Here is a 24912-nt window from a genome sequence, read left to right as displayed (position 1 = left end):
TGTTTGTTGTCATTGCTCGTAATTATCATAAATGGAATCGCGATGATACGAAGCGATGGTAAACCGGATGTGGATGCGGGTTTGTACGCACACTTTTCGATCGAGCTCGGGTCAATAAGCCAAGGTCGATAATACGATGACGCTTGGAGTCGGAGAGCATCGCTGCGAAGCCGACAAAAAAGCTCGATCAAATGGAATTTTAAAATATTTTTAATGGTCATTCTGTAAAATAGAACTTTTGTCCAAAAATGATTTTGGTTTTAATGCTTCCGATGACAATTTATTGATGCTCGTTGAGGAATTTTTTCTCGAGATGGAAATTCTTGCAGAACGTTTTTTCGAATGAAATCGTGTTCCATCGATTTCTACCTGACATTTACACCTCGACGGGGCTCTGCATAAACTTTTCCGATGAGAATCGTTCGACGAAGTTTCAGCGGATGCTCGATTACTTGAATCCGATTTTCGACGCTGGAGATCGGGGGGTCGGTGGCAGACGTTGGCCTGGTGGCCTCGTGACAAAGATACCGTACTTCCGTGGCGGTGGTTCCGGTGGTACCGTTGGTGGAAACGACGGTTCGAGGATCTTTGGAACAACAATTTTCGTAAATTTCGTTTTTTCATGTAAAACAATGACTTTTTGACACACTCAAAATCGTTTCCTGACGTACAAAGTCCAGAGGGACTAACAATATTGAATTCTGTCGTCACGAAAACGAGGCTGTTTGTCAAATCTTGAAGTGACTTTTTGAAAAAACTCGTTACGCTTAAAATGAATTTCGAAAACCTGTTTATCCTTGTACCAAAAAGTATCGAACGAAAAGTATTTCTCTGACGATATTTTTTCCCAGTTGGCCCCAATTTTTACAGGAAAAAACTTGAAATCGAATGTGCTGACGAATAAAAAAGGTTGAATTCAGTAACCTTGAAGTCCTCGAGCGAGTCCGTGACAGCCTCTGCCTGTTCGTTGCCACTTCGTTCCCTCGTTCCATGATTTCCTTCTCCGCGGTTTCGATACTTTTCCCCGAATTTACACTGCAAAGAATCTGTGATTTAACAACGAATACTGAATGTTTCGTCGGTTTTGTAAGCCGAGCAAGCGTATGAGAGGAATCTCAATTTTTTCTTTTACTTTCTCCAAAATCTTCTCCAATTCCGCCATTTTGTTGCCGGTCGCGATGAGTTCTGTGCTCAGTCTTTTCATCTAAATAAATAAAGCAACAGTAGGAAATTAGTTGAGTCTTAAGATTCGTTGAGTATTTTTAGACTACCTTAGCAAAGCTTACTTCGTTGTCGAGATGTTTGGCTGTCACTTTCTGGGCGCCTTTCTAGAATCGTTCGTCGATTAAAAAGCACTTTATTTATCGTTCATTTATCCGGTGACATGGAAAAACATTTTTTCATATTACCGCTTTTACGACGATATTTTCATACTCCGCCCGCTTGTCCTTCAGTGCCATGACGTCGTCAAGTTTCTGAATTGATTCAACCATGAAAATACTGCACTTTAAATCACATAAACAAATTTCATAAAGTGAATTCCGCTTCGTTATTATTCCTCACCGTTCTGTTGCTAACAACCGTTTCCATAAGTTTTTTATTCTTCTTCTCGATACGTTTAATGGCCTGAGAAATTGGGAAAAAAGGAATGATTTCTCGTCTCAGATTCAATTGATTACCGGTGATTATATTTTCAAATTTATTTACCTTAGTAGCGTACCAAATTGCGACATAAAACAGGACGTACGCGAAGATACAAAGGTAAGTGTTGTCCAGAACATACTCGCGTACGAATGACTGGGAAAGGCAAAAAAATCGAAGCCGATGAATCTCGAAATAATGTAAAACGAAAGTACGTCGTTGTGGGTTGATGGAAAATGAAAAATTCGAGGTTACCTGACGATCGTAAATGTCAAAGGCTTTTAGTACCGGATACGTTCTTGTCAATCGTGTAAAATAGCTTTGCTTATATTTATGATGGAACATGACGAGGGCCACGAGAATCTCCGATCATATTAAAAAAGCTATGATCAAATCCGCTGTTGACTTAATCCGCATTATAATAAACGAGTCAATGAATTAACGTAACGAACAATTGTAATCAACTTCTCTTAAATAATTAACCAAAATTTTTTCTGATTTCTCCTCGTGACATAAAGAACTTCCGATGAAATAAAAGACGCTCATATATTCCTGGCTCGCGTGGCAAATTTCAATGCGATTACGTATCCGCGTGGGACGTCGTTTCGTTTATTATTTCTCATGGTATATTGTTGCTCACGAGCGAAGGAGTTTGTCGAAAATTACGGAACTTGCTCTCGAGGGGAGAATTCGTTGGAATTCATTCGAGATGATATCGCTCGGAGGTGGTGTCAGGAAAAACGGTTCGGCTAGAAAATATCATCGGAGTCTGAATTGCAATCGGAAGCATAGCTCGTTCACTCGCCAGACACACTCACGCCTCGTTGAGCCCCCGCGAAAAATTTCTTTTGTCTTGTCTTTATTATCGAGTATCAATCCTCGGAGGAAGAGAATCGTGGAGCTAAGATTGCGGATAGGCAGGAGGAATATCCGAAGTAGAATGGGCCTTAATGTCTTCTTCGTCCGTTGCCAAATCGGCTGGCAGCGTTATGTTCTTTTCTTCGCAGCTACGAAAAGCCTTCTCTCTATTTCTATATCCGTCCGCATCGTTTTTTCCAACGACTCTTAACGACGATCTACAATTTCGCGTCTTGAGCTTTTCCACGTTTGTTTCTTCGTCTTCGCGCGCCGCCATATTCTTGAGAAGTGCGGAGCTGCGATTAAACCCCAGGCTTCTACCGAACATGGCCTTTGGCCAATTTCACCAACGCTCAATCCTTTCTATTTTTTCATAACAATTTTCCTCCCATGATTATTCGAAAAGACATAACGGGGGGTATGGCAGCCCGAGATAAAAATACGAAAAAAATTTTGTGCTTGATCATCAAATCTTCAACTACAAAATTCGATTCCCAAGCAACCTTAAGGTAGACCATGCCCGTAGGATCGTATTTTATGGGTGTCTAAATTGGGTCGAATTTTACTTCCTAATTAAAGATATTATCACTCTAAATTAATTTCACAGTTATTCATTCAAAATAGTGAATGAATTTCTTCAAATTATCTTTCGGTGAATTAAATTAAAAACCATTTACAAACCGATTTTTTTTATGTAAAAAAATCGCTTTAGAGAGCGCAAAGAACACAAAGGGAAATGGATCAAGAAAAAAGTTTGAAGGCTACGACAGGAATGGCTGAAGCCAAAAAGAAACCAAATACCGAAATAAGCAAGCCTGAGGTTATATGAGTGCTCGTTGCCAATTTCGTTCAATATTTAACGTAATGCATCTTTATCACTAGTAAGACAATCGTCTCGAACTATTTTCAAAACTTCATTATAGTGTACTTTTTCATAAACTTCGTAAGAACCGTTCATTCGTTATACGGTATGATAAGCGATTTTTCACGCATTTAAACACGATAATCTATAAATAACCAATGAGACAAACCCGTTAAAATTTGATACGCGAATCAGTCGACTACCCATCGAAATTCTGTATAAATTTCAAGAAATCGTTTTGCGCATGAACTACCTTAAAAATCGGATCACACACCCCGATAGAATCACGTGCGAAAAGTCGCATTCGTGAAAACTACAAAACTCGTTTGTATATCGCTGGTAATGAGTGCAGAGCACGTTTTTTAAAAAGCTGATAAATTTGAAGAAAAAAAAACAAGCTCACGCATCAACCGGTTGTGAACGCGTGTCCAGGTTCGCTGCTGCTGCTTTGCGCGCATCACCACGGAAAAAAGCACGTAACACAAGCTGCATATTATTTCCATATAAAATCCGCATAATCAAGTGAAAAAAGCCAGGAGAATAAAAACCGTGAGCGTATCAGCGAGACGGCAATGAGTATACGAGGGCAAAAAATGTCTGGCGGGGTTGAAAAAAGCGTATCACGTACCACGGATTACGTAGCTCTCGTAAAGTCATTTCCGCGTTGAGAAGCTGCTGCACGAAGATGAGTCGAGAATTCTAATCACGGGGCGATCCGTTGAATTTTAGTACCGAAACTTTATAATTTAACGGTAGGTTTAATCAGCTGAATTTTCGCATCTTTTACGACAAGTATGTGGAAAAAGGTGGCTCACGCCCACGGCGATAATATCGCCGTGAAAAATGCATTTTGTCCAAAGAAAAGAAGGAGAATAGAGAAAGAAAATATAAGACTTTTTCACACACTCGTTACAAGTGCTCTCGTATTCTCGTTATAATTCAACACCGAACGCAATCGATCGCAGTCACGTTCTGATTAGCCGAAGAATGCTGAAACTATATACACGTATATTAAGGGCCATGTCAAAGTGGCTATAATCGCGATAATTTTATTACCAAACCTATTACGTATAAAGGGCAAAATGGAGGGAGAGGGCAGCGATGGGGTAGCTCGAAATGTAGAGAGGCCCTTTGGCAATGGGGGGAGAGAAGCCAGGAGCGGCACACCTCTATCAGCGCTATTAGCATTCGATCGAATAAACAGAGATTAGCACATGAAAGGGCTCCCGTTCGATCGATAATAAGCTCCGCGGAGAGACAGCCCGGATAGACAGAGCGAGAAATTTCGATGGGTTTACACGCATACGCACAATCGTGAATAAATTCGGTTAAGCTATTTACAATTTACATGCACATGCGTACGCGGATATATAGATAACTCTGAGCGATCGTCTCGCTCTCGCCACTTGTCATTTCCCATGACGCCTCCCGGGCACGCAGTTGACTAACCAAATACGAAGTTAGACAAATAGACTCCGGGCCAGGGTTAAAGCCTCCGAAAGTTTTCGTGAATTTGCGATTTGTACATAGTGATTCTCGTGCGCATTCGTTCGCTTAGGTACGCGTCATTTCCCTTTGTCAATGTAGAGGAGATTACGAGCCGAAACGTACGGGATTTCAGGGAAAAAGCTAGTTTTTTGTTCTCTTTCAAAGGTGCTGAAACAGCTTGAACACAGAACTCAAAATACTGTCGCTCCCATGACTCATTTTTCCGCTAACCTCGTTTTCGATCCAACGAAGAATTCATCTTGCCATCGACAAAGGAGCCTGCACGAAATTCGCTGTAGATAGAATTCAAAATACTCACCATGATCCCCCCTCGCACCGTGTCACAAGGGCCACTGTAAATTAAGGCAGCACAAACAGACTTGATGAATCGTAAAAACTCGCCGGTTTGTTAGGGCGCATCATGCACGAGAAATCATTCGAAATTCCATTCGATTTTTCTCTGCCCGATCCTTGATAAAATCAACTCGAAAGTACTGCTTCGAAGAACGCTCGATGACGCCACTGAAAATCACGTCGAATCAAGTCGGAACTTGCTTCCTCGTTTTCATCAAAATTCCAGCTTTTTCATCGTAACGATAGTCAACCTTCCCAAACGTTGCTGACGAATGTTTCACGTTCGATTGTATTTTACGTGTTCGACCGAACGCATCGATTTTCCAAAATCATTATTTTTTCAAGCTGCAAATAATGAGCACTTATTTTATCGAGTGAAAGCAACCCTTGCACGATCTAAAAGCCACGAAACATCGGGAACCCATGTGCACTCGACGATTAGGGATTGCTCTCGAGAGATGTTTATGGAAAACAGTTCGTATTATATATACGTCATCGGAGGGTGTTCGATGCGTGTGCGTGTGTATTTCGAGTCCTTCGTCACTGTAGCAAAATGTTCTGTCTAAAATGCCCCTCCTGTTCGCGTATCTCGTGTCTTTTCCTCCTTCCTCTCGAACGTTTCACCAACTCTCTCCCTCTTACTCTTGTATCTCTTTCGGTTGCGTAACCACTTGACGCGTCAAAAACGTCAGTTACACATTCGAATGGAAACACGCCTTGTTCCCCTTGCCCTCTCGCACTCGTGAGCGGTTCACTGTCGAGTGTTTTTGTTGAAGATGGAAGGAAAAAAATGGAGAACGTAAGCGCGAGCTTATATAGTAGACAACGCCATTTGTTAATGAGGGCTTAAGACGCGGAGGGGCGAGGAGAGGAGTGTGGGGAAGAGCAGAACTGTGACACGCTCCGACAGAGCCCAGTGCACGGGGACGTGGGCTGGAGGGATTTCGGCGGCTAAGTTCGTTGAGCGTAAGCAGCCGTCTGGTGACACGTGAAACTGACGAAATTGAAGGGAGTCGGGTCACATACGGAGGAGTAGAAAAATAAATAAATTTCGATGAAACGTTGCTAATCGAAAGGAAGGTCCATGGCACTTGACTTTGTGCAGGAGACAACAAATTATTGGACGATGGACTGAAAGGGAAAGGAAAAAAAATCATTGCACCTGGAAGCATTTTGTGAGGTGAACGGTGATCGGTGGGTCTGAAAATTTTCGGGTGGGGATCAAATGTTGGAATGACTAAAATTTCGAACAGCTAAAATCTCGAATTTATAAACTTCGAATGATAATATGGAGACGGATCGATTCGACTAGAGCTTTCAATGCCGAAAATAAATAAAGCAGAAACTGCAAGGTTCGAAGAACGTTTACATCGAAAATAGAATGTAACGATCGCCCATAGGACGATGATTAAAATATCGATTTTTCGAAAATTCGACTATCACTCTTTCGATTCATAAATTACTACGGTCAGCGATACTGTGAAAATTCACAATTTTGAAAATATAATAACGAAAGACCAAATATTACTCTGAAGTTGAAATACTGAAACACCAAAAAGTCGACGAACAGTCAAAATAGCGAAACGTTAGAAAGTCGATCGATCAAAATAAAGAAATGCAGCGGAGCTCCAAACACACGCGTCTCACTCACTCACTTACTCAGACCGGTGATCTCCCGTTTTAAACATCGCCATTTTGACTTTCGCCTTTTCGAGCCATCGCTATTCTGCATATCCAAGTTTTATAGGCTCGAAAAATTCACTTTCGACTTTTTGCTACTCTATATTCTGGTCTGTCTGTAAAACAATTACTGTCCATTTTGAATTCGAAAATATGAACTTTTGACATTCGGATGGTCTGTTAAAATTGCATTCGAAATGAAAACTATCGAAATATATATTTTCGGGTAAATATGAATTCAAAGAAGGAATTTTTGATTAAACGCGCAAAATCTGCTGAATAGTTGATCGGGAATAAGAATTTCGAATAATTTATTTTTCTCCAAACTGATATTACAACTTTTAAAATTTCGAAATATCGACCGTTCTACAATTCAGTTATTCGACATATTGAACCCCACCCAAATTTTCCATAAATGGCAAATACTGGTTTGTTGGATCAACCCATAAATCTTTTGCTCATCAGCAAAGTGTTTTGTCTTAGGACCTTGGTCTTGTCAGACGAAATGTAACGTTGGAGTAAAACGAAGTTTGTTAATTTCCCACAAAATTTGCATTCGATGAATCGTTTGAATAATCCGCTACGGTTCGAGTGCGTCCTCGATCCCCTCGTTAGGACGTAACTAACCTCGGTTTTCAGGAGGTAACTCGACGCGGCGAATAGTCGGCTGAGAACGGTGAGAAAATTGATAAGTGATAAGGGTTCGTTGAGGAGAGCGATCGAAGAACTAAAGGGAATAATAGCGTAAAGCTTGTGCTGGCTCGATTCACCGTGACGTGCGATAGAAAGGGAAGAGGAAGCAGGGAACTGGAGGAAGACGAAAATGAAGTAAGCCGCAGGACTATGAGACATATATTTGCGCGTGTGCGCGTATAGATATGTATACAAGTTGTAAGCTCGCAGGTTCGGTACCTAATCGATTTGCCGTTAAGCCAAGCGTAATTCAGCCCTCGCCTCTACCTTGCTAAAGTCAGTGTGACAAGAAAGTCTTCTCTGTCTTCTCTCCTGTACGTTGGCAAAGGCGCCATCGAAGCGAGAAATTACTCATCGTTCTGATTGAGGTTAATTAATTAGATAATTAAGTCCCTTGCAGCGAAGTCGAGACAAACGGAGATCCCGCGGCGAAACTTGGTCGTACACGCCTTACCAGAGACTTCGAGTGCATGATCTGCCCTCTTGTGCTTTTTTTTTAGCTTTTTTCTCTTCGCCGTGTATATACGCATAGCGAATTCAAAACGTGGCATACAGAGTGGGGGGATTTCTCTTTATACTCTCCTTTTCGTTACACGATGAGCCTCGGATACACGAAAAGACTTAGACTGGGTGACCCACACCGAAAAAAAAGTATCTCTTGCGGCCCCTTATCTCATTAATTCACGTTCCAGAGCGACGTCAATTCGCTTTTTCTTTTTCGTTCTGCGGGGACCCGCGAGGTCTTTGGGCGCATCTTCACAGGGGAAATAATTACCGAGCCTTTTGACGGTTAATTTAATGAAAAATGGCAAGTCAGCCCAAATTCATTTGAATTTCATCATTTTTTGGTGATGAAAAGTGGCTGTTTGTTTGGCTTCTTGTATAAATGAAGGAACGAGTTTATAATCAATACATTTTTCCATTCCCCCTTTGAACGGGTTGTAAATGAGCCTTTCATCAAGCATTTTGCGATGCGATGACGCCGGTGAAAGTGCTCTGGAAAATTTGCGTTCTTTCACATACAGTCGAAGAATCGAGTTGAGAAAATTGATGCTTATAGCCAAACATGAAGTGAACGCACACGGATTTATTACTTCAAAAAATGAGAGAAATTTGAATGGAGAAAAAAAAACTGGTATAAACTGATCTTTCTTAAAAAAATGTTATAAAATAAAGGAACTTATTGTTTGATCAATGATTCATTCTTTGAATTGAGTATTAATATTATCGATTGGTGTTGACAGTGAAGATGGTTACACTGTCTTTGACTAGTAATATATCGATATAAAAGAGAAGAAACACAGGAACAAACGAAAGAAAAAGACGTTTGTTTACTTGGAGACAGTTTTTCTCCAACGAACGGTGAAAAAGGACGTAAAGTAAACGTCATGGAAATATTCAATCGTGCAGTTTATCGAACATCGATATTTTGTGTTATAATTACGTCTTCACGTTTAAAATTGTACTCGAGTTGCGAAAGAACAAGAAGATTTCTTAACGTAATGAAATTTACGTCTGTGTGATCAAAAAAACGAGTGATGGAGACGAATTAATGGAAACATTTTTTCCTTCGCTTGAATTACAGTTAATCAATATTTCGTCAGGTAATCTACTAAAACTTAACGTTTCTTTATTATTTACACTTTTATTGGAATAATCATATTGCATTTGTGTGCGATAGTTTCTATGCTCTATTCGATTGCTCACTCGCGTTTCTTCTTAAATTCAATGAAGTTCATCCTCGAAAACTGTCATATCGATTACCTCAAATTCTCTAGTTATGTCTCATCACTAAATTCTCAAATTCTCAAACTGGAGCAAGACACGGTGCATCATCGTTTCATACGCGTCTCGTGAAGATTCTCTTCTCGTGTGAGTCTTGCTCCAAATCAATTATCATAATATTTTTCCTCCTAACCACCGAATCCCAATCAAATTCCTACTGCCTTTCAGAAATCATACATTTTCTTGTACCGAAAGGGGTTTAATTTAACAAATCGAATGGACAAAACAAAGCTTCGTTTTAATTGATCGAGAAAGAAGTGGCGAATCGAAGTATAAAAACACGACGAGTTTGGGACAAAAAAATGTGAGAGACGGAGAAAGCGGGTGAGTGAGGGGTGGTGAGGGATGCTGGAAAAGGCACTGGTCCACTATTGAAATCGTCCGAGCGTGCCAAATCTGTGATTCATCCAAGTACGATCGAATCTAAAACGATTTAACAATGCCACTTGTTCCCTTTTTCCTTTTCGCCCCCCTCTCCGGGGCAGCCCCCTCAGATGTGTCACGGAGTTTTTGACGAGAGAGTCGCCACCTCCGGTGCGTAACGCGACACGCTGGTGTTTTCTGGTCCGTGTTTGACGCGTGTGTTCCCGTACGAAAATCTCATTGAAGCGGCCTCGCTCGCGCATCGTGCTGGCTCCTTCGGTCCAAACTGAAGCGATCGCGGGGGTGATCCACCAGGACGGAGACGCGTCTCGCTTTTTAACCGCCTCTTTCTCTCTTCTTTTCACTCTTGCTGCCACGGCACTGTCAGTCACGAGTTAACCAACCGTAAGAATAGAAGCATTGTGAGGCGCGTGGTAAAAATTACATTGGAAATGAAACGAGAGAGCTTGCACGAGGGAGATAAAAAGGGACGACTGTCTTCGCTCGCAACAACAATTCGCAACAACAACAATTCTCAATCCATAACGAGTCCCAACTGCACCATCGAACCTCCCAACACGAGAATTTCGGTCGCGAACTATTTTCCTCGGCATCGACTTCGAGTGCTATAAAAATTGAAGCGAAACGAGGAAAAACGATAAACGAATGTGCGGCACGCTCCGCTTCTTTCTCCAACCGTCTCACCCTCCGCCATATTTTTCGGGATCGATCCCCAGAAACTGATTGCATGTCAGACCCCCCCCTCCGCGACAGATCTCGAAGAATATGTTTGTTCAACTTGAAATTAATTTGAGTGGTTTCCACCAGAATGACCTTGCCACAAGGGTCACACGAAATCGGTCTACAAAATACAATAACAGAAGCGTATAAACGCGTGTGACAAATAAATCTATACACACAAATACACATATTAATACACAGATATATGTACAGAATCCTGTTTACTTCTCGACTGTACATGCACGCATTGTGTTAAAAATGAATTCAGTGTTGCATACACACATGCACGCGTATGTGCGCCCCGATCTACATACCTATTTATGTATGTATATACGAATATATGCTCCTGATTAATTACTTGGACACCGTGACTGCATCGTCTACACCCCTTGGGGATGTCTCTTGGGAGAGATCTCAATCGCAACGGATCTTGATCTCTATACATACGCTGCTATACACGCTGCTGCGCATCGTGGGCACCATTGTACGTAAATAGATATTATATATGTATGTATATATAAGTAAATGGATATTGTCGGTAACGCATACAAATTAAAGGGACAATGAGCAAAGTTATCCTCGCGTTTAATCAGTCAATCTGATCCGACGTTTCTGGGCGCTAAGCATGTTGGCCTTTGCGACGCTCTGACGATCCAAAATACTTTTGGCATTTCTATTTTCCATGAGACTGGAGATCGTGAGGAGGGTTTGATCGTTTTTTATTAAGAGTACGAATCAGCCACCTGAGCTGACTTGAAATTTTGGAAATCGAAATTCTTTGGTACGGTTTGAACGATTAAGAGGAGGTTCATGCGAATCTAATGGAAATCGAAAGTTCCAGCTTGAAGAGTCGAAGCTAGGAAATGTGCTAGAAGTATACAGTGTGGAGAGTCAAAAACGAGAATAAGAAAATAGAATGTTTTTAGATGTTCTGAGAGACCCTTGTTACCGGTGAAAATCACTTGGGAACGGAAAAAAAAGCTTATTTGAGGTTAACGAGTAATAACGACACAAACGGTGGGAGGTTTGACAACACCATGAGCCAGCTGGTTTAAAATATGGATGTGCATACTCACATGAATAGAAAATGGCTTTTGTCACATTTTGCTTGATAATTTACCTACGAAAGTATTTTGACCGATATGATTAAATTAAAAATTGATCAATCTCAACAAATAAATAACACATAATTTTAATAATTGCGAGAACACATTTTAATCGTTTCTTTGATCATGAAAAGAGCAAAAAAGTTCAGTTGCTTTTTTGAATGACAAGTAACGCAAGATCTTCCTTAAAAAAAGGTGCTGTCAGCCCACGCAGGACGATGGCAAAAATGAGCTGACATTTTCATTGTTTCGATCAGGCGAACTGTGTGAAAAAATTTCACTTCAAAATTTGTAGCTATTTCGCTCGCCCTCACGCAGTTGCGATATGCCGACTGATCCATCCTCTTAAAGGATTAAATTGAAGGGTTTGTTAGCACTGAGAAAATCTCGATATTTTGACAACGCCTCGAAATAGTTATCGATCGAAAATGGACGACAAAATTCATCAGTTTCAGTTTGTCCATCAACGACTGATTAGCATCCCCACAAGCCCGAATGCTGCGGACTTTCTCATTATCTTTTCTTTAGAAATATAAACTCCCTTTGTTGCTAACTCAAAATGTATACGATTGTTTGAAAAAAATCCGTTATTAAGCTCCCGCATTCGCGGTATCGCAAAACAGTCACGCATTGTCTGTGCTCCGAGCGAGCTCTTCATCGAAAATGATGCACCCACTGCATATGAGCTTTTCATCATCAATGTTTTTTTTAATCGCACTGAAACAACCGTCAATGGGAAACATCCTGTGCACGATAACAGGTGGATTATTCCCTTGATGATTATCCGCACGCATTTATATGTACATGTATATACGTGGATGTGTCGTAACGATGTGTTTTGTGAAGCGAAACGCTGCTGGCGACACGGGTCAAATTGACAATCCAAACCCGAAAACGTGTGTTTGATGTAATTCCGTATTACAGGTGTTTGTAATTGGAATTCGCGTCGCGTGTAACGACGTTCGGTCTATCGACAAGGGACGGACTGCATTTGGACGAATGTGTCAATGTATAGATATACAGATCGACGTCGAGTTAGTAATGGAATTCCTCTGAACGGTTAGGGAAGTTATTTATAAAAAGTTAAGGGTATGTGCGGTTCCATGGTGTAATGGTTAGCACTCTGGACTCTGAATCCAGCGATCCGAGTTCAAATCTCGGTGGAACCTGCTTTTTATTTCCACCCCCGAGTGTCATGCGCGCAGAGTTTTTTTACACGAAGAAAAACGAATTTCTCGGGTTTTTTTAACAGCAGAAAATAATTGAAATGCCATTGAGAGTCGACGGATCCAATTTGATGGTTGAAAATAAAAGAATTGGGGGAAAAAAAAAAATTCCTTCGAGCCGGATTTGAACCAGCGACCTATGGATTTCAGCGATTCTTGTCCTACTACAGTCCACCGCTCTACCAACTGAGCTATCGAAGGCTTGGAGAAACGGTGCTGAAATTTTGATGTAAGCGTCGTCCCAGCCTACTCCGTATCACCGATTTGTTTTCATCGTTTGTTTATTCTCTTATTGTTGTCTGACACGAATAAATGAACTTCGGAAACTTCGGAAATTCAAATCTTTGGAAAATTTTGTTGATCAACCTCCAGAAAAACGTTGAATACACTAAAGCCTTAGAACCAACTAATGAAAATTCTGCAAATTAATTCAATCGTGCTGACGTTCCGCAGAAGCATGACGTTCGAATAAATTTTTTATCCACAAAAATCTTCCGATGTAGAAAATAAAATTTTGGATGAGAAAATACGCCTTTTGCTCCCACGTACTTATAATTTATCTTCACGTTTGAAACTATAGTTCGCCCCACAATCGTTATTAAACACGGGATCGTAGATTCGAAAGAAAATGGCGTCGTCGTCAGCCCCTAAAACCGGAGAATCTTCCCCCGTCGATGAAGTTAACATAAAACTATAAAATTATAGCCGTAACCGAAAACTCAAGGGAGCAGTTTTTGACGAGCCGAGCAGTGGCAGAGGGTAAGTAAAAGCGGTGCGGAAGTAGACATATATTTATAAGGGTTAATGTCGTAAAGACAAAACAGAATGAAATTTTTGCATGCGCCTCTTCGCCGTTACGAGTTTACTTAAGTGCAAGACAAAATGCTCCGCACTCCCGACGACTTTCGACGTAATTACCCCTTATCGCGATAATTAAGTCACTAAAACTACGCAGACTGTTGTTAAGGGTTGTTTCGGTATCCAACATGGCTGCCGAGTCTCGTATACCGGAATGTAATTTCCATACTCAATTGTGAGAAATACCGACTTCTGATCGTCTCCGTGCAGCACTATTTTTGACAGCCAGTAAATACATTTAAGGTAGTTCATGCACGGAACGATTTTCTTGATAAAGTCTTGAAATTTAGACGGAGTTTCGGTGGGTAGTCGGCTGACACGCACATCAAATTTCAAAGAGTTCGTCTTATTGGTTATTTTAGATAAACGTGTTTAAATATGAAGAAAAATACACAGGGTTTTAAGGAGTATGCTTAAAAAATCGTTCATCTTTCCATATAACGAATGAAATTTTTTTACGAAGTTTATGAAAAAGTGCGCAATAACAATGAAGTGTGTAATGAAGGTTTGGGAATTTCAGCATTTTGTTTCTTCCTAACTTGGGCCATTCCTGTCATAGCCTTCTGTCTTTTTATTCATACTTTTTTCTTAATCCATTTCCCTTTGTGTTCTTTGCGCTCTCTAAAGCGATTTTTTTACATAAAAAAGTATAGTACTTTAGCCAGGGACGAATGAAATGTGGGGTTCAGTCAGTGACGAATCCTTGATTAAGGAGTTTCGGTACAAAAGTCTAAATGTTAAGAAATTGATCAAATTTGGTGATAATGTTCTTCAACATCAAGTGCGAAAACACAAATTTTTTCAAAATTTTCTTCTACTTAGTTATCGAGTAATTACGCATTAAAGCAGATTTCTTATGCCCGGAATGTATACCTATATATATGGAAACGCTATGCTTATACACGTGAACTTTAGTGATCAATTGCTCGATAACTGTGTAGAAGAAAAATCTTAAAAAATTTGTATAGTCAAATTTGGCACTAAAGAATATGTTCACCAAATTTTATAAAATTCTGAACTTTTTGAATTTTTAAATTTTTTTAGCATGGATTAGCATGGCAACATTGTATCGCCTGTACCGAAACTCCTTAATTAATGGCTTGTCATTTTATTGGCCAAAAAATAAGTTAAAAAAATGTATTAACAATTTCGAATCGATAATTTATGCTGACATTAATTTAGAGTGATAGATCTTTAATTGGGAAGTGAAAGTCGACCCAATTTAGACACGATCTACCTTAAATAAAAATGTAAAAAATTTAAAATCACCGTCTGCAAAATGAAAATTTTGGTTAAAGACCACGATAAACTTTGTGAATTCGAGACATTGTGAGATTCTAATTGAATTTCTTTTCTCCTGAACAACCCAAGATGGCATTCGTATTATTTTCCGTTCAATTTACTGGCAATCCTCAACTTTTTTATTCGCTGCGTTTTCGTCTGCAAATGAACAAATATATAGACAGAGCGATCTTTCTCTCTTTCTATATTGGTATTTAGCCTTTGGGCTATACATCCACCGTTTCCGCTTAACCAAGAGAAAACGAAGAAGCTATATAAAAAGAATATTCCCTGAAGCGTGCGTAATATAAAGAAGCCGCAGTAAAAAACCTCTTACGACAATACACATGCAAGTATATTACTATGGTGTATAAAACGATCTGTAAAATTTGCTAGGCAAACAATTTTTACAGGCAGTTACGTATAACGTAATATTGTGCACCTGTAATATTCTTAGGGAACAATAAATTGCTACGAGTTATTTCGTCTCAGTTGATACAAGCGTTCGAGCGTTCACTTCCATTTGCATCAACAAATAAAATAATTTTATTGAAATTATTTCCGCGAATGATACACTTGCGAGCTTGAAAAACAATTTTTTCTCCACGAATGCTGCGAAACGTTTGAAAAAACATTGAAAACGTTGATATTGCTCGCAAAAATTGCAACATGAGAGACTCGTTTACTGAGCACATTGTCAATGGATTCCTAAGTCCAAGTGATGAACAAACCATCTTCGATTGAACGATCGGTACGAAAAATTGTAAGTCGCTTCGAACGGATGAGCCTATGCACGTGCGTAGAAAAGTGCCAAGGGCTGATTTGTGTTTTTTTTACGAACGTTTTTCGAAGATCCAGAAGCTCTTCATGCGGCAAAGCTTGGGCACTTAAAGGGGATGAAAAAAGAAAATTTCTCGTCTTATTTAAACGTCGGAGGGGGGGGGGGGGGGGGGCTGGTGGTGTAGAACGAAGCAAGAGTTTTGTGTACAGCGATAGAGGGTTGAGGGAGGCGCATCAGGCAGTCTAATAACGTTTTTACGATATAAGTTCGAGGGGGTGGTTGCACCGGTCGTCATCGTAAGAAGAAGCGTGTCTTCTTCTCGTGAAAAGAACGACGAGGAGGCATCGACGCGGATAGGGGATCGCTGCAACGAGACGGGGGTGGCACAACAGTTGCCGAGGAGTCCTCCTCACTTTTTGTTGTTATAAAACACGTTATAATTGCCGTGACGCGCGTAAATCTTGAGCAACGGACTTTTACGAGCGACGAGAGAAAATTGGCTCAAGACGCTGCTTATTCCTCCTGCTCCAACACACGAGCCCTGTCCTTCTCGAATAACTTTGCGCCTCTCGCCTAAAATTCGACGTGTCAATCGTCTGCTTTCGTATGAATACAAATTCTCCGCGATTAGGTGTAATCGTTTTCCTCGTTAAAAAGTTGCTTGAGTAACTTACCGCGGTGACCAAAGAGACGAATTTCGAGGCGTACAATGTCCTTTCACGACTGTTAAAACTTCCCATCTAAAAGTCTTCCGAAGCAAAAGTTCCTTCGTTTTCCTACGAAGATTCTCACTGTCGTCTTAGCCTGAAAAATCCTAAATTTTTAATGAAGAACAAACAGTCGCGATACTATTCTCATATACATAAATGCATTTACACTGAAAATGCGTATCAGATGAAAAAAATGGCGGGCTGTAATGCGACGCGAGGAGCAGCGATCCGCTTTATGTCTGGATTTAAGGAATACGCCGTTGGTCATAAACCATAAAGATTCTCGCAGTCATAACTCGGCTGGTAGCGTATCACATTTTATTTAATTGCCCGAAGGCTCCCGCGGCTCTTTCAATTCTCCCCTGCGTCAAGTATTTTTGTGTACAATACACGGAGCACCGAATTATACAGGGCGTTACAAAAAACTCGGAGAATAGATCGAGCCATGGACCATCAAAGATTTTTCTCTCCGGTTTTCCCCATTTTGGAACTTTCTGTAAATCCACCGAATCGGGATTATTTTTCGCGAAGATGGCGCTCGGGAAACTCGGATGTGTGCATAATATTATTTATTGCTACGGAAGCTGAAGCTGTTAAGGGATTTAATGCCGAAGGCGCGCTCACTCTTAAAATTAAACTCGATAAAATGTTTGGGATCCAATCGCCCGTGGTGAATTTGATACCGATAGCCTGCCTATCTTGTAACTTGTAGCAAGATTATATAGAGATGTGTAAATATACGCTTGCGGGGAGGCGAAGCATTGAATTTGTCAGAAAGAGCTAAACGCAGTGCGAGAAGCAAAGCGCGTGCAGCGTTATATCTTTCAGCGAGCGGATAAGGCGATAGCTCGATGGCGTCGCTTTATGACCCAAAAGAGTTCAAACTCTCAGTTGAAACGTGTACGTGTACGAGCATTTGTCTAAGTGTGAGTGGGTAATACGCCATCGAGATCTTAGCGACGTACGGACCATTCGGAAACTTTAAACTGGGAGAGTGGATCGCGATTTTTATCATTCCGCGCGTCGAGCGAGAATAGCCCGCTCCTCCGTCTTGGATTATTCTCAAATCTCGTTTTCATAGAGAGCCATCAACGTTATTATTACCGTCGATTATTCCAGGGCGTGGAAATAAATGGAGAAAAATCATGGGATGAATTTATGAGAAAACAAAATAAAGCAACGCAGCGCCATGCGAATACGATTCGAGGCGACATCGCCCTCGGGGATGCATTAAAAAAACGGCAAATAATCTTGAATCACTGCGGTCATAATTCAACCTGGCAATTTACCGGAATCATGAATTTTCCGGACTTAAGTGTGATTGAATTATTTATTCGGAGAGGCACATTGAAGATCGATTGAAACCGAGTCGTGGAGAGAAACGCGTCTCGATCTGATACGCCGCGAGGCGTAACAAACTCGTTGAGAGATCACAGAACGAGCCATTCGCAAACACTCCCGAAGACCATTATATTCTCCGTGTACACAGGCGCCTCTATACGTATATATCATTTTAAATATTGCCAATATATACTTCTATATATGTATGTACAAAGGCTAAAGCTCGATCTGCTTGCCAGGGAAGATACGCGCGCGGAGATGTTTCCTATATCTTGGTCCATGAATCTACGCCAAGATCGAAACTCACAAGTGTCCGGGCTTCTCCCATTTCATGCGATATTTTATAGATGCGGCGGGGGAGGTTCGGTGGAGGGCGCCACCGGTCTTCGAGTTACGGGGGACGCGGCTGGGGGATGGTTACGCTCGTTAAGCTCTCTCCCAAGCATCTCGCTCGGCTCTCCTCGTATATGCTCTCTCGTCGTGCTTTACCGAGTTAAACCTCGGAGCGTGTGCTCCTGCTATGGTGGTGCTCGAAGGATCGACTCAAATTTAAATTGGGAAAGTATTTTACGAGAGCCTCGGGTATCCGCTTGAGATACGAGCGAGAGAGACAGCGACGCTGATAGACAGGATAAGAGTCGCGGACGATGAGAGATCCAGTTTCACGGTGGCGTTGTCACATCTTGATGAACTTCCGGTAACGATCTGAGGTGGAATCTCGTAGTCTGGCGCGGCGGCATAACGCCCGTTTTAACCTGGAAAAGCTTTTCCTACTTTGACCCCTTCTTCCCAAATGCTTTTCCTTCCTCCGCCGATATGGCTGAGACACGCGGATGGAAAGTGACGGAGAAGGAAAGAGCGGACGAGAGCGGCGGACCGAGATTCCTTTCAAAGCCAACGACGAATTCGCCGCAGGCAGAAATGCTTAATTACGTTAATTTCATGTCTCAATGAATATGAGATATCGAGAGAAGACGGTATGGGGCTCGTAAACTATGCAGAGATCGTACAGGGAACCATCGTACATTCAGGTATTTACAGTATTTTATGTCAAACACGTTTATCCAATTGTGACTGTTTCATGCTACTTTACAGATGCTGAATTCTCGCTCCAGTCATGTGGATATCGATCTATTTCGAACAGTCTGTTAAAAGTCTTCACAAAATTCTTTATGTCTTTCGAATTCCTGAAAATTTCATTCAAACATATTGAATCGGCCTTTAAAGATAGTTCACACACGAAACGAATTTCTTAAGAAAGTCTTGAAATTTACACAGAATTTAAATGGGTAGTCGACTGACATGCATTTCAAATTTTGAAGGATTCGTCTAATTGGTTATTTAGATAAACGTCTTTAAATATGAAGAAAAATACATAAGGTTTTAAAGACTGTGTGTAAAATCGTTTATCTTTCCAGATAACGAATGAAAGTTTCTTACGAGGTTTATGAAAAAGCACGTAAAGATGAAGTACATAATGAAGGTCTGGGAAAAAATTCGAGACGATTGACTTACTAGGAACAAAGATATATTACGTTTAAGATTGAACGAAACTGCTAAAATGAGCTATCGTAAGCTCACATTTGCTCATTTCTGCATTTTTTGTTTCTCCTTGGTTTCTGTCATGGCCCTTTGTATTTTTATTAATACTTTTTTCTTTATCTATTTCCGTTGTCTTTTCCCTTAAGATGATAGATCAGTCGGTAATCACACCTCGAATTTTTGATATTGAAACTCTTTGACATCGTTCGTCCGATTAAAATAATAAAAATGTCATCGTACGCAGCACGATCGCAAAAATCCGATGACATTTTTATTTTTTCGATCAGACGAACGAAGTGGAAAAATTTCTTTTTCAAAATTTGCACCTATCTCTCTCGCACTCACGGTTGTGATTACCGACTGATCCATCATCTTAACGCTCTCTAAAGCGATTTTTTACATAAAAAACAATGGTATTTTAGCCAGGGACGAATGAAATTTGGGGCTGAGTCAGTGATGGATTCCCGTTGAATTAATGGCTTGTCATTTCATTTGGCAAAAGATAAGCTGAAAAAATGTATTTACAATTTTTAATTAATGACTCTGACATTAATTTAGAGTGGTAATATTTTTAATTAGGCAGTGAAAATCAGCCTAATTTAGAAACCATAAAATACGATCCTACGGGCTAAATAGTGAACGATGAAAAATCAAATAAATTCTCTAAATTGTGAAAATTCTCCAAACGGGTCGAACGGTGTAGGACTTTTCAATGGAAGATTTGAGAATCGAAGACAAAGTACTCGAGCTACCAACCCGCAGCGAATCATCATTGAATCATAGTGCGCCATCGAATGATGCATTTCATTGTTAATTATCTAAAAAAGTCGAAAAAACCACGATGGAACATGGGGACGTTTGGAACGAGGGAGATAAAGAGCGCGAGGAAAAAAAAAGATAGCGAGAAAATTTGTACAATTGCGAGCAATAAAAGTCTCGACAAGCGTCGAGCGGTTTTGCTGATCGAAGATAAGACCTGTCAGAGGAACTCACGAGCCCAGTGCATCCAATCACTCCGCTTACTAAAACTGGAGATAAGGAAACGAGCTACGCAAAGAATATTTATAGATATCTGCCCATATGGGGCGTTAAAGAGCAACGTCAACAAGCAAAAACGACGAAATGAATTTATTGTTTTCAATTGCAGTACACATTATAAAAAAAAGTGTGCAAATTTTTTTTTGTAAAATTCGTACTCGACACTAAAAACGATCGAAAACCTCTTAACACATTGCGATATTCGAAGAAATTTTTGAAAAAGTATTTTAAACGTGCACTTCAACTTGGTGCTTGAAGTGTGTCATAATATTTGTCAAACCATTCAGTGAGTTTTCTGTTCTCTTTTGAAACCGACAGCAACGAGTAAAAAGTAGCTTCAGTGCTGTCGATTGAGCAGCGAAAGCCCTTTATAAGTAGGGATTCTGACAGTTGCAACGCGGGTAGACGACGAGGGAGAGGCGTCGGTGGAGAAATGCCCCGTTACGTGAATAATGGAAGGGTAATTACATTACAAGCGTGTAATGTTTTATCGGTTAGATCAGTGACATCGAAATTGAGCTTGATAAAAGTACCAGGTCGTCCGAGCATTATTGTAGAAAAAAAGGAGGAAAAATAAAAAATAATGGCAGGCCATACAGTAGATTGAATAAATCGATAACAAAACAATTTCCTCATATTCACTGCGATGAAAAAAAAAAAAAAAACAAAAAGTATCGTTTTATGATTGAAGGTCCCACCGAGATTTGAACTCGGATCGCTGGATTCAAAGTCCAGAGTGCTAACCATTACACCATGGGACCTGCGATGCTGACAAAAATCTATAAACACCATTTCAAATTATCTTGATTTCGACGAATGTTTAGTTTCGTTAAAAGTACTTGAAAAATGTTATTTTCCGGAAATCGATCTATTTTATCGTTATATTATTATCATGCCACCTTTTTCATCAGCATCAAATTTCTCGGACTGATATCGATGCGAATGCTCCGAAGAAAGCGTCATTTCGACTCAAGATAAATTTGGACAAATTTTTATTCAATTAAGTGCACGAAACGATTGTCTTAAGAAAGTCTCAATTTACACAGAGTTTAAATGGATAGTCGACTGACACGCATTTCAAATTTAAAGGGTTCGTCTTATTAGTTATTTACATAAACGTCTTTAAATATGAAGAAAAATATACACAGGATTATAGAGACAAAGCGTAAAAAATCGTTTATTTTTCCATATAACGAATGAACGTTTCTTAAGAAGTTTATGAAAAAGTACACAACAACAATGAAGTACATAATGAAGGTCTCGGAAAAAATTCGAGACGATCGTCTTACTAGCGACAAAGATATGTTACATTAAAGATTGAACGAAATTGGTAAAGTGAGCCCTCGTAAGCTCACATTTACTTATTTCGGCATTTTGTTTCTCCTTGGTTTGGCCCATTCCTGTCATTTTTATCTGTATTTTTATCAATGCTTTCTTCTTGATTCATTTTAGCCAGGAACGAATAAAATTTGAGATTCGGTCAGTGATGGATCCCCGTTGAATTAATGACTTGTAATTTCATTCGCCAAAAGATAAGTTGAAAAAATGTATTTACAGCTTCGAATTAATAACTGTGACATTAATTTAAAGTGATTATATCTTTAATTAGGGAATAAAAATTGTTCCAACCGAGGTTCCAACTTAGACGCCCATAAAATACGATCCTACGAGCCATCTACCTTAAACTGTCAAAAAATACTGTTTTTCTCAAATCAATTGCTTTTATATTCAAAATATTATTCAATAGTTGAAATAAATCTGCACACATAAACAATCGTTAAAATTTCCCGCAAAAGCCTTAATTGACTGCGTGGAAAAAAGAAAAAAATCCATTTTCAAATATCACAAATGTCCATCAACAGCAATGAAAATTCGGTAAATATAGTTAAGTGAGTATGTGCATATTCTCTACGGGGCTCGAAATTTTTGTTGACCCTCGAAAAATCTGCGGTAAATTCCCATTCCTTTTCGGTATTATTGAATTAGAAAATAGCTGGTGTTCACATATGTGTGCATCAGGCGCACTTCACCCTATTCTATTTGGAATAACAGAGCGACAGGGCATTGGGCGACAGGATCGAAAGAGCTACGAGTTTGAATCGTTTGAAGACAGTCAAGGAAAAGCTTAGGGGATTTTATATATCTGTGTATAGAAAAAGCCATGTATTACGTAGTGAGAAAAAGATATACAGTGTTGAGTGGCGTCGAGGGCAACCCCTCTCTATGAACCGTCAACCCCTAATTGAACGGAAGTCGGCAATAAATATTATGTTTCGGTCTCTTCGTTGTCGCTGTACGATTGTATACGCAGGGGTTGATTTTACAATGGCACATTCAACGAAATAAGTATAGCAACATTTTTTTTCTTCCGGAAACGGATGTGCAATCAGTGTGACGAGTTTTTTTTATTTTTCTTTCTCTCTCTCTCTCTCACCCTCTTCCTCAATCTTGCTTTCGAACGTACATTCGCGCCCACTATTTAACAGCAGGATCGTTTTTCTTATTAGCATCCCTTACGATTTTCACTCGGTCGCACACGTCACGTGTGTACACAACGAGTTAATGGCCAACGTGTATCGCGTCGATTAAAATCCGGACGGCGGTGATATTACACGAATTTAATACTCGAGTGCCACCTTAAAATTGGGGTCTGCGAGCCCCTTTCTCGGTGTGTGAAAATAATTTGTTTTTATTTTTCAAACTTCACGTTGATGGGTAACATTTGTGACATTTGACCGGATATAGGGGAACATGGGGCAAAGTGGCCACATGGGGCAAAGTGGCCATCCACTTTTTTGGGGCATTTTTGAATTCTGGGGCAAAGTGGCGACTCACGCAATTCCGATTTCTGGCGGGGCTCAGGTTCAGTGAGAATTCTATGTTTTTTGAGAAATTGATAGCTATTTGAGGCAGAGGGTGAGAATCATTTTGCGAATTACTGATAAATGTCTATTTTATTTTAATTGACAAAAATCGTACTTATAATGGACTTGATCTTCATCAACACCTGCGCACAAGGTGTGCGCCCATTTTAGGCATGTTTCGCAGCGAATTCAATCTTTGGAGGAATGCGAATAAAGTTGATCGCAGAAAATACACGCAACGTTCGCCGCAGACAAGAATTTTTCTTTTTTGATGATCTCTTTTTTCTTACTCACTAGATTTGCGCGATACGACAGACTCGTGACAATGGCGGTTTTCCCACGATTTGCCCCCGATAAGAACGGGCTTTTGCCACTGGTAATGGCAAAATTTATCCAAGTATTCCGACTAATTCTTTTTTCATCCCATCGAAGGAGGGTACCTACTATGCCTCGTTTCTTTTCGGTTTATCGCGGCCTTCAATGTTCCATGCGGGAACAGTCTATTACAACGTCTATTTAACCAGAAGTGACAATTATCGATTTTCACCGCATTCGAGAGGGTGGCCACTTTGCCCCAAAAAATTTTCTCGACCAAATAAGGAAAAAGAGGATGAACAAAGAGTTTTAAGACTCAACAATAGTCGAAAGATCATTTATTATCTGATAAAGTGGGCTGGATATTCATTTTCGGCATGAAAAAAAATTTGGCAAAATTTATCGAAGTATTCTGACTAATTTTTTTTTCATCCCATCGAAGGAGGGTTCCTACTATGCCTCGTTTCTTTTCGTTTTATCGCATCCTTCAATGTTCCATGCGAGAACAGTCAATTCCAACGTCTATTTAACGAGAAGTGACAATTATCGATTTTCACCGCATTCGAGGGGGTGGCCACTTTGCCCCAAAAATTTTTTTTTTCAAAATTCGAGCAATAAGGAGGTGGAATCAGTTTGGGGACATAAAAATAAGTAAATGACCATGTGCCACCCGACAAAACTCGTTAAATTCCTTAAGTGGGCCACTTTGCCCCATACTCCCCTATATAACTGCTTTTTTCAATGATTATATTTCTTTCGAAGCCTACGAAGTATTGTTGACGCATTCAGCTCGGCTGCGAAATTTTTTTTACGATCCCATTCTATTTACAAAGTTTCACAATGAAAATTGAATGCCTTCACGATGAACGATCCCATTCCAAGACCGGAAGCACCAAAAGAATCACGAGGTTTTACTGTCTGACCGATCACACGATACAGTTGTTCAACCTCTTATCGTAAAACAAAAGAAACGAAAAATCTCTCGAAAATGATGATGAACAATCCCTATAGACCATCCAACGAAACCCTTATTTGTTTGTTTCCGTTGGCATAATTTAACGAAAGTGTAGAAGCTCTCCGATTTAGTGTATCGTCGTTTTCATACGAGTTCGAATAAAACTAAAAATTTTCCTCCACGCAGAATATTCGCGTAACAGAATATTCGAGATCGCTATTAGCCTGCTCGAAGTGATCTGGATTGTGAAAAGACTTGTGCGAGGAGGGATTGAAATTCGGCTGCGAGTGTCTCCCTTTCTGACTCTGTTTTATCCGCAGCAAGAGGGAGAGAGAGGGAGGGATAAAAGGCGAAAGATCGAGACGGAGGAAAGGGGGAAAAGAATATGGTTGGTGCGTCGGCGAGGAGGGAGGGATCAGAGGGTTAACTG

The 24912-nt window shown here is 40.2% G+C and overlaps 1 protein-coding gene and 3 non-coding genes across 4 annotated transcripts; 1 reads left to right on the top strand and 3 right to left on the bottom strand.

Moving 5' to 3' along the window:
• Nucleotides 1-448: 448 nt before the first annotated feature.
• Nucleotides 449-1986, bottom strand: LOC122415236 (uncharacterized). The gene is made up of 8 exons (XM_043427221.1): nt 1897-1986; nt 1708-1797; nt 1564-1626; nt 1410-1475; nt 1287-1328; nt 1133-1204; nt 925-1035; nt 449-586 (listed from the first exon to the last, which is right to left on the bottom strand). Exons 1-8 carry the CDS (start codon nt 1984-1986, stop codon nt 449-451), a joined length of 672 nt encoding a protein of 223 aa, XP_043283156.1.
• Nucleotides 1987-12668: 10682 nt separating this feature from the next.
• Nucleotides 12669-12740, top strand: TRNAQ-CUG (transfer RNA glutamine (anticodon CUG)). The gene has a single exon. It is a non-coding gene; the product is annotated as a tRNA-Gln (tRNA).
• A 166-nt stretch (nt 12741-12906) lies between these two features.
• On the bottom strand, nt 12907-12998 carry TRNAY-GUA (transfer RNA tyrosine (anticodon GUA)). Its single transcript is given in 2 exon segments — nt 12907-12942; nt 12962-12998. It is a non-coding gene; the product is annotated as a tRNA-Tyr (tRNA).
• An 8039-nt stretch (nt 12999-21037) lies between these two features.
• Nucleotides 21038-21109, bottom strand: TRNAQ-UUG (transfer RNA glutamine (anticodon UUG)). The gene has a single exon. It is a non-coding gene; the product is annotated as a tRNA-Gln (tRNA).
• Between the last annotated feature and the right edge of the window lie 3803 nt (nt 21110-24912).

Source organism: Venturia canescens, chromosome 8 (genome assembly GCF_019457755.1).
Source record: "Venturia canescens isolate UGA chromosome 8, ASM1945775v1, whole genome shotgun sequence".
In the NCBI taxonomy this organism is placed as follows: Eukaryota; Metazoa; Arthropoda; class Insecta; order Hymenoptera; family Ichneumonidae; genus Venturia; species Venturia canescens.
The sequence above is the reverse complement of the archived record's forward strand: the minus strand, read 5'-3'. Positions and strand labels throughout refer to the sequence as shown.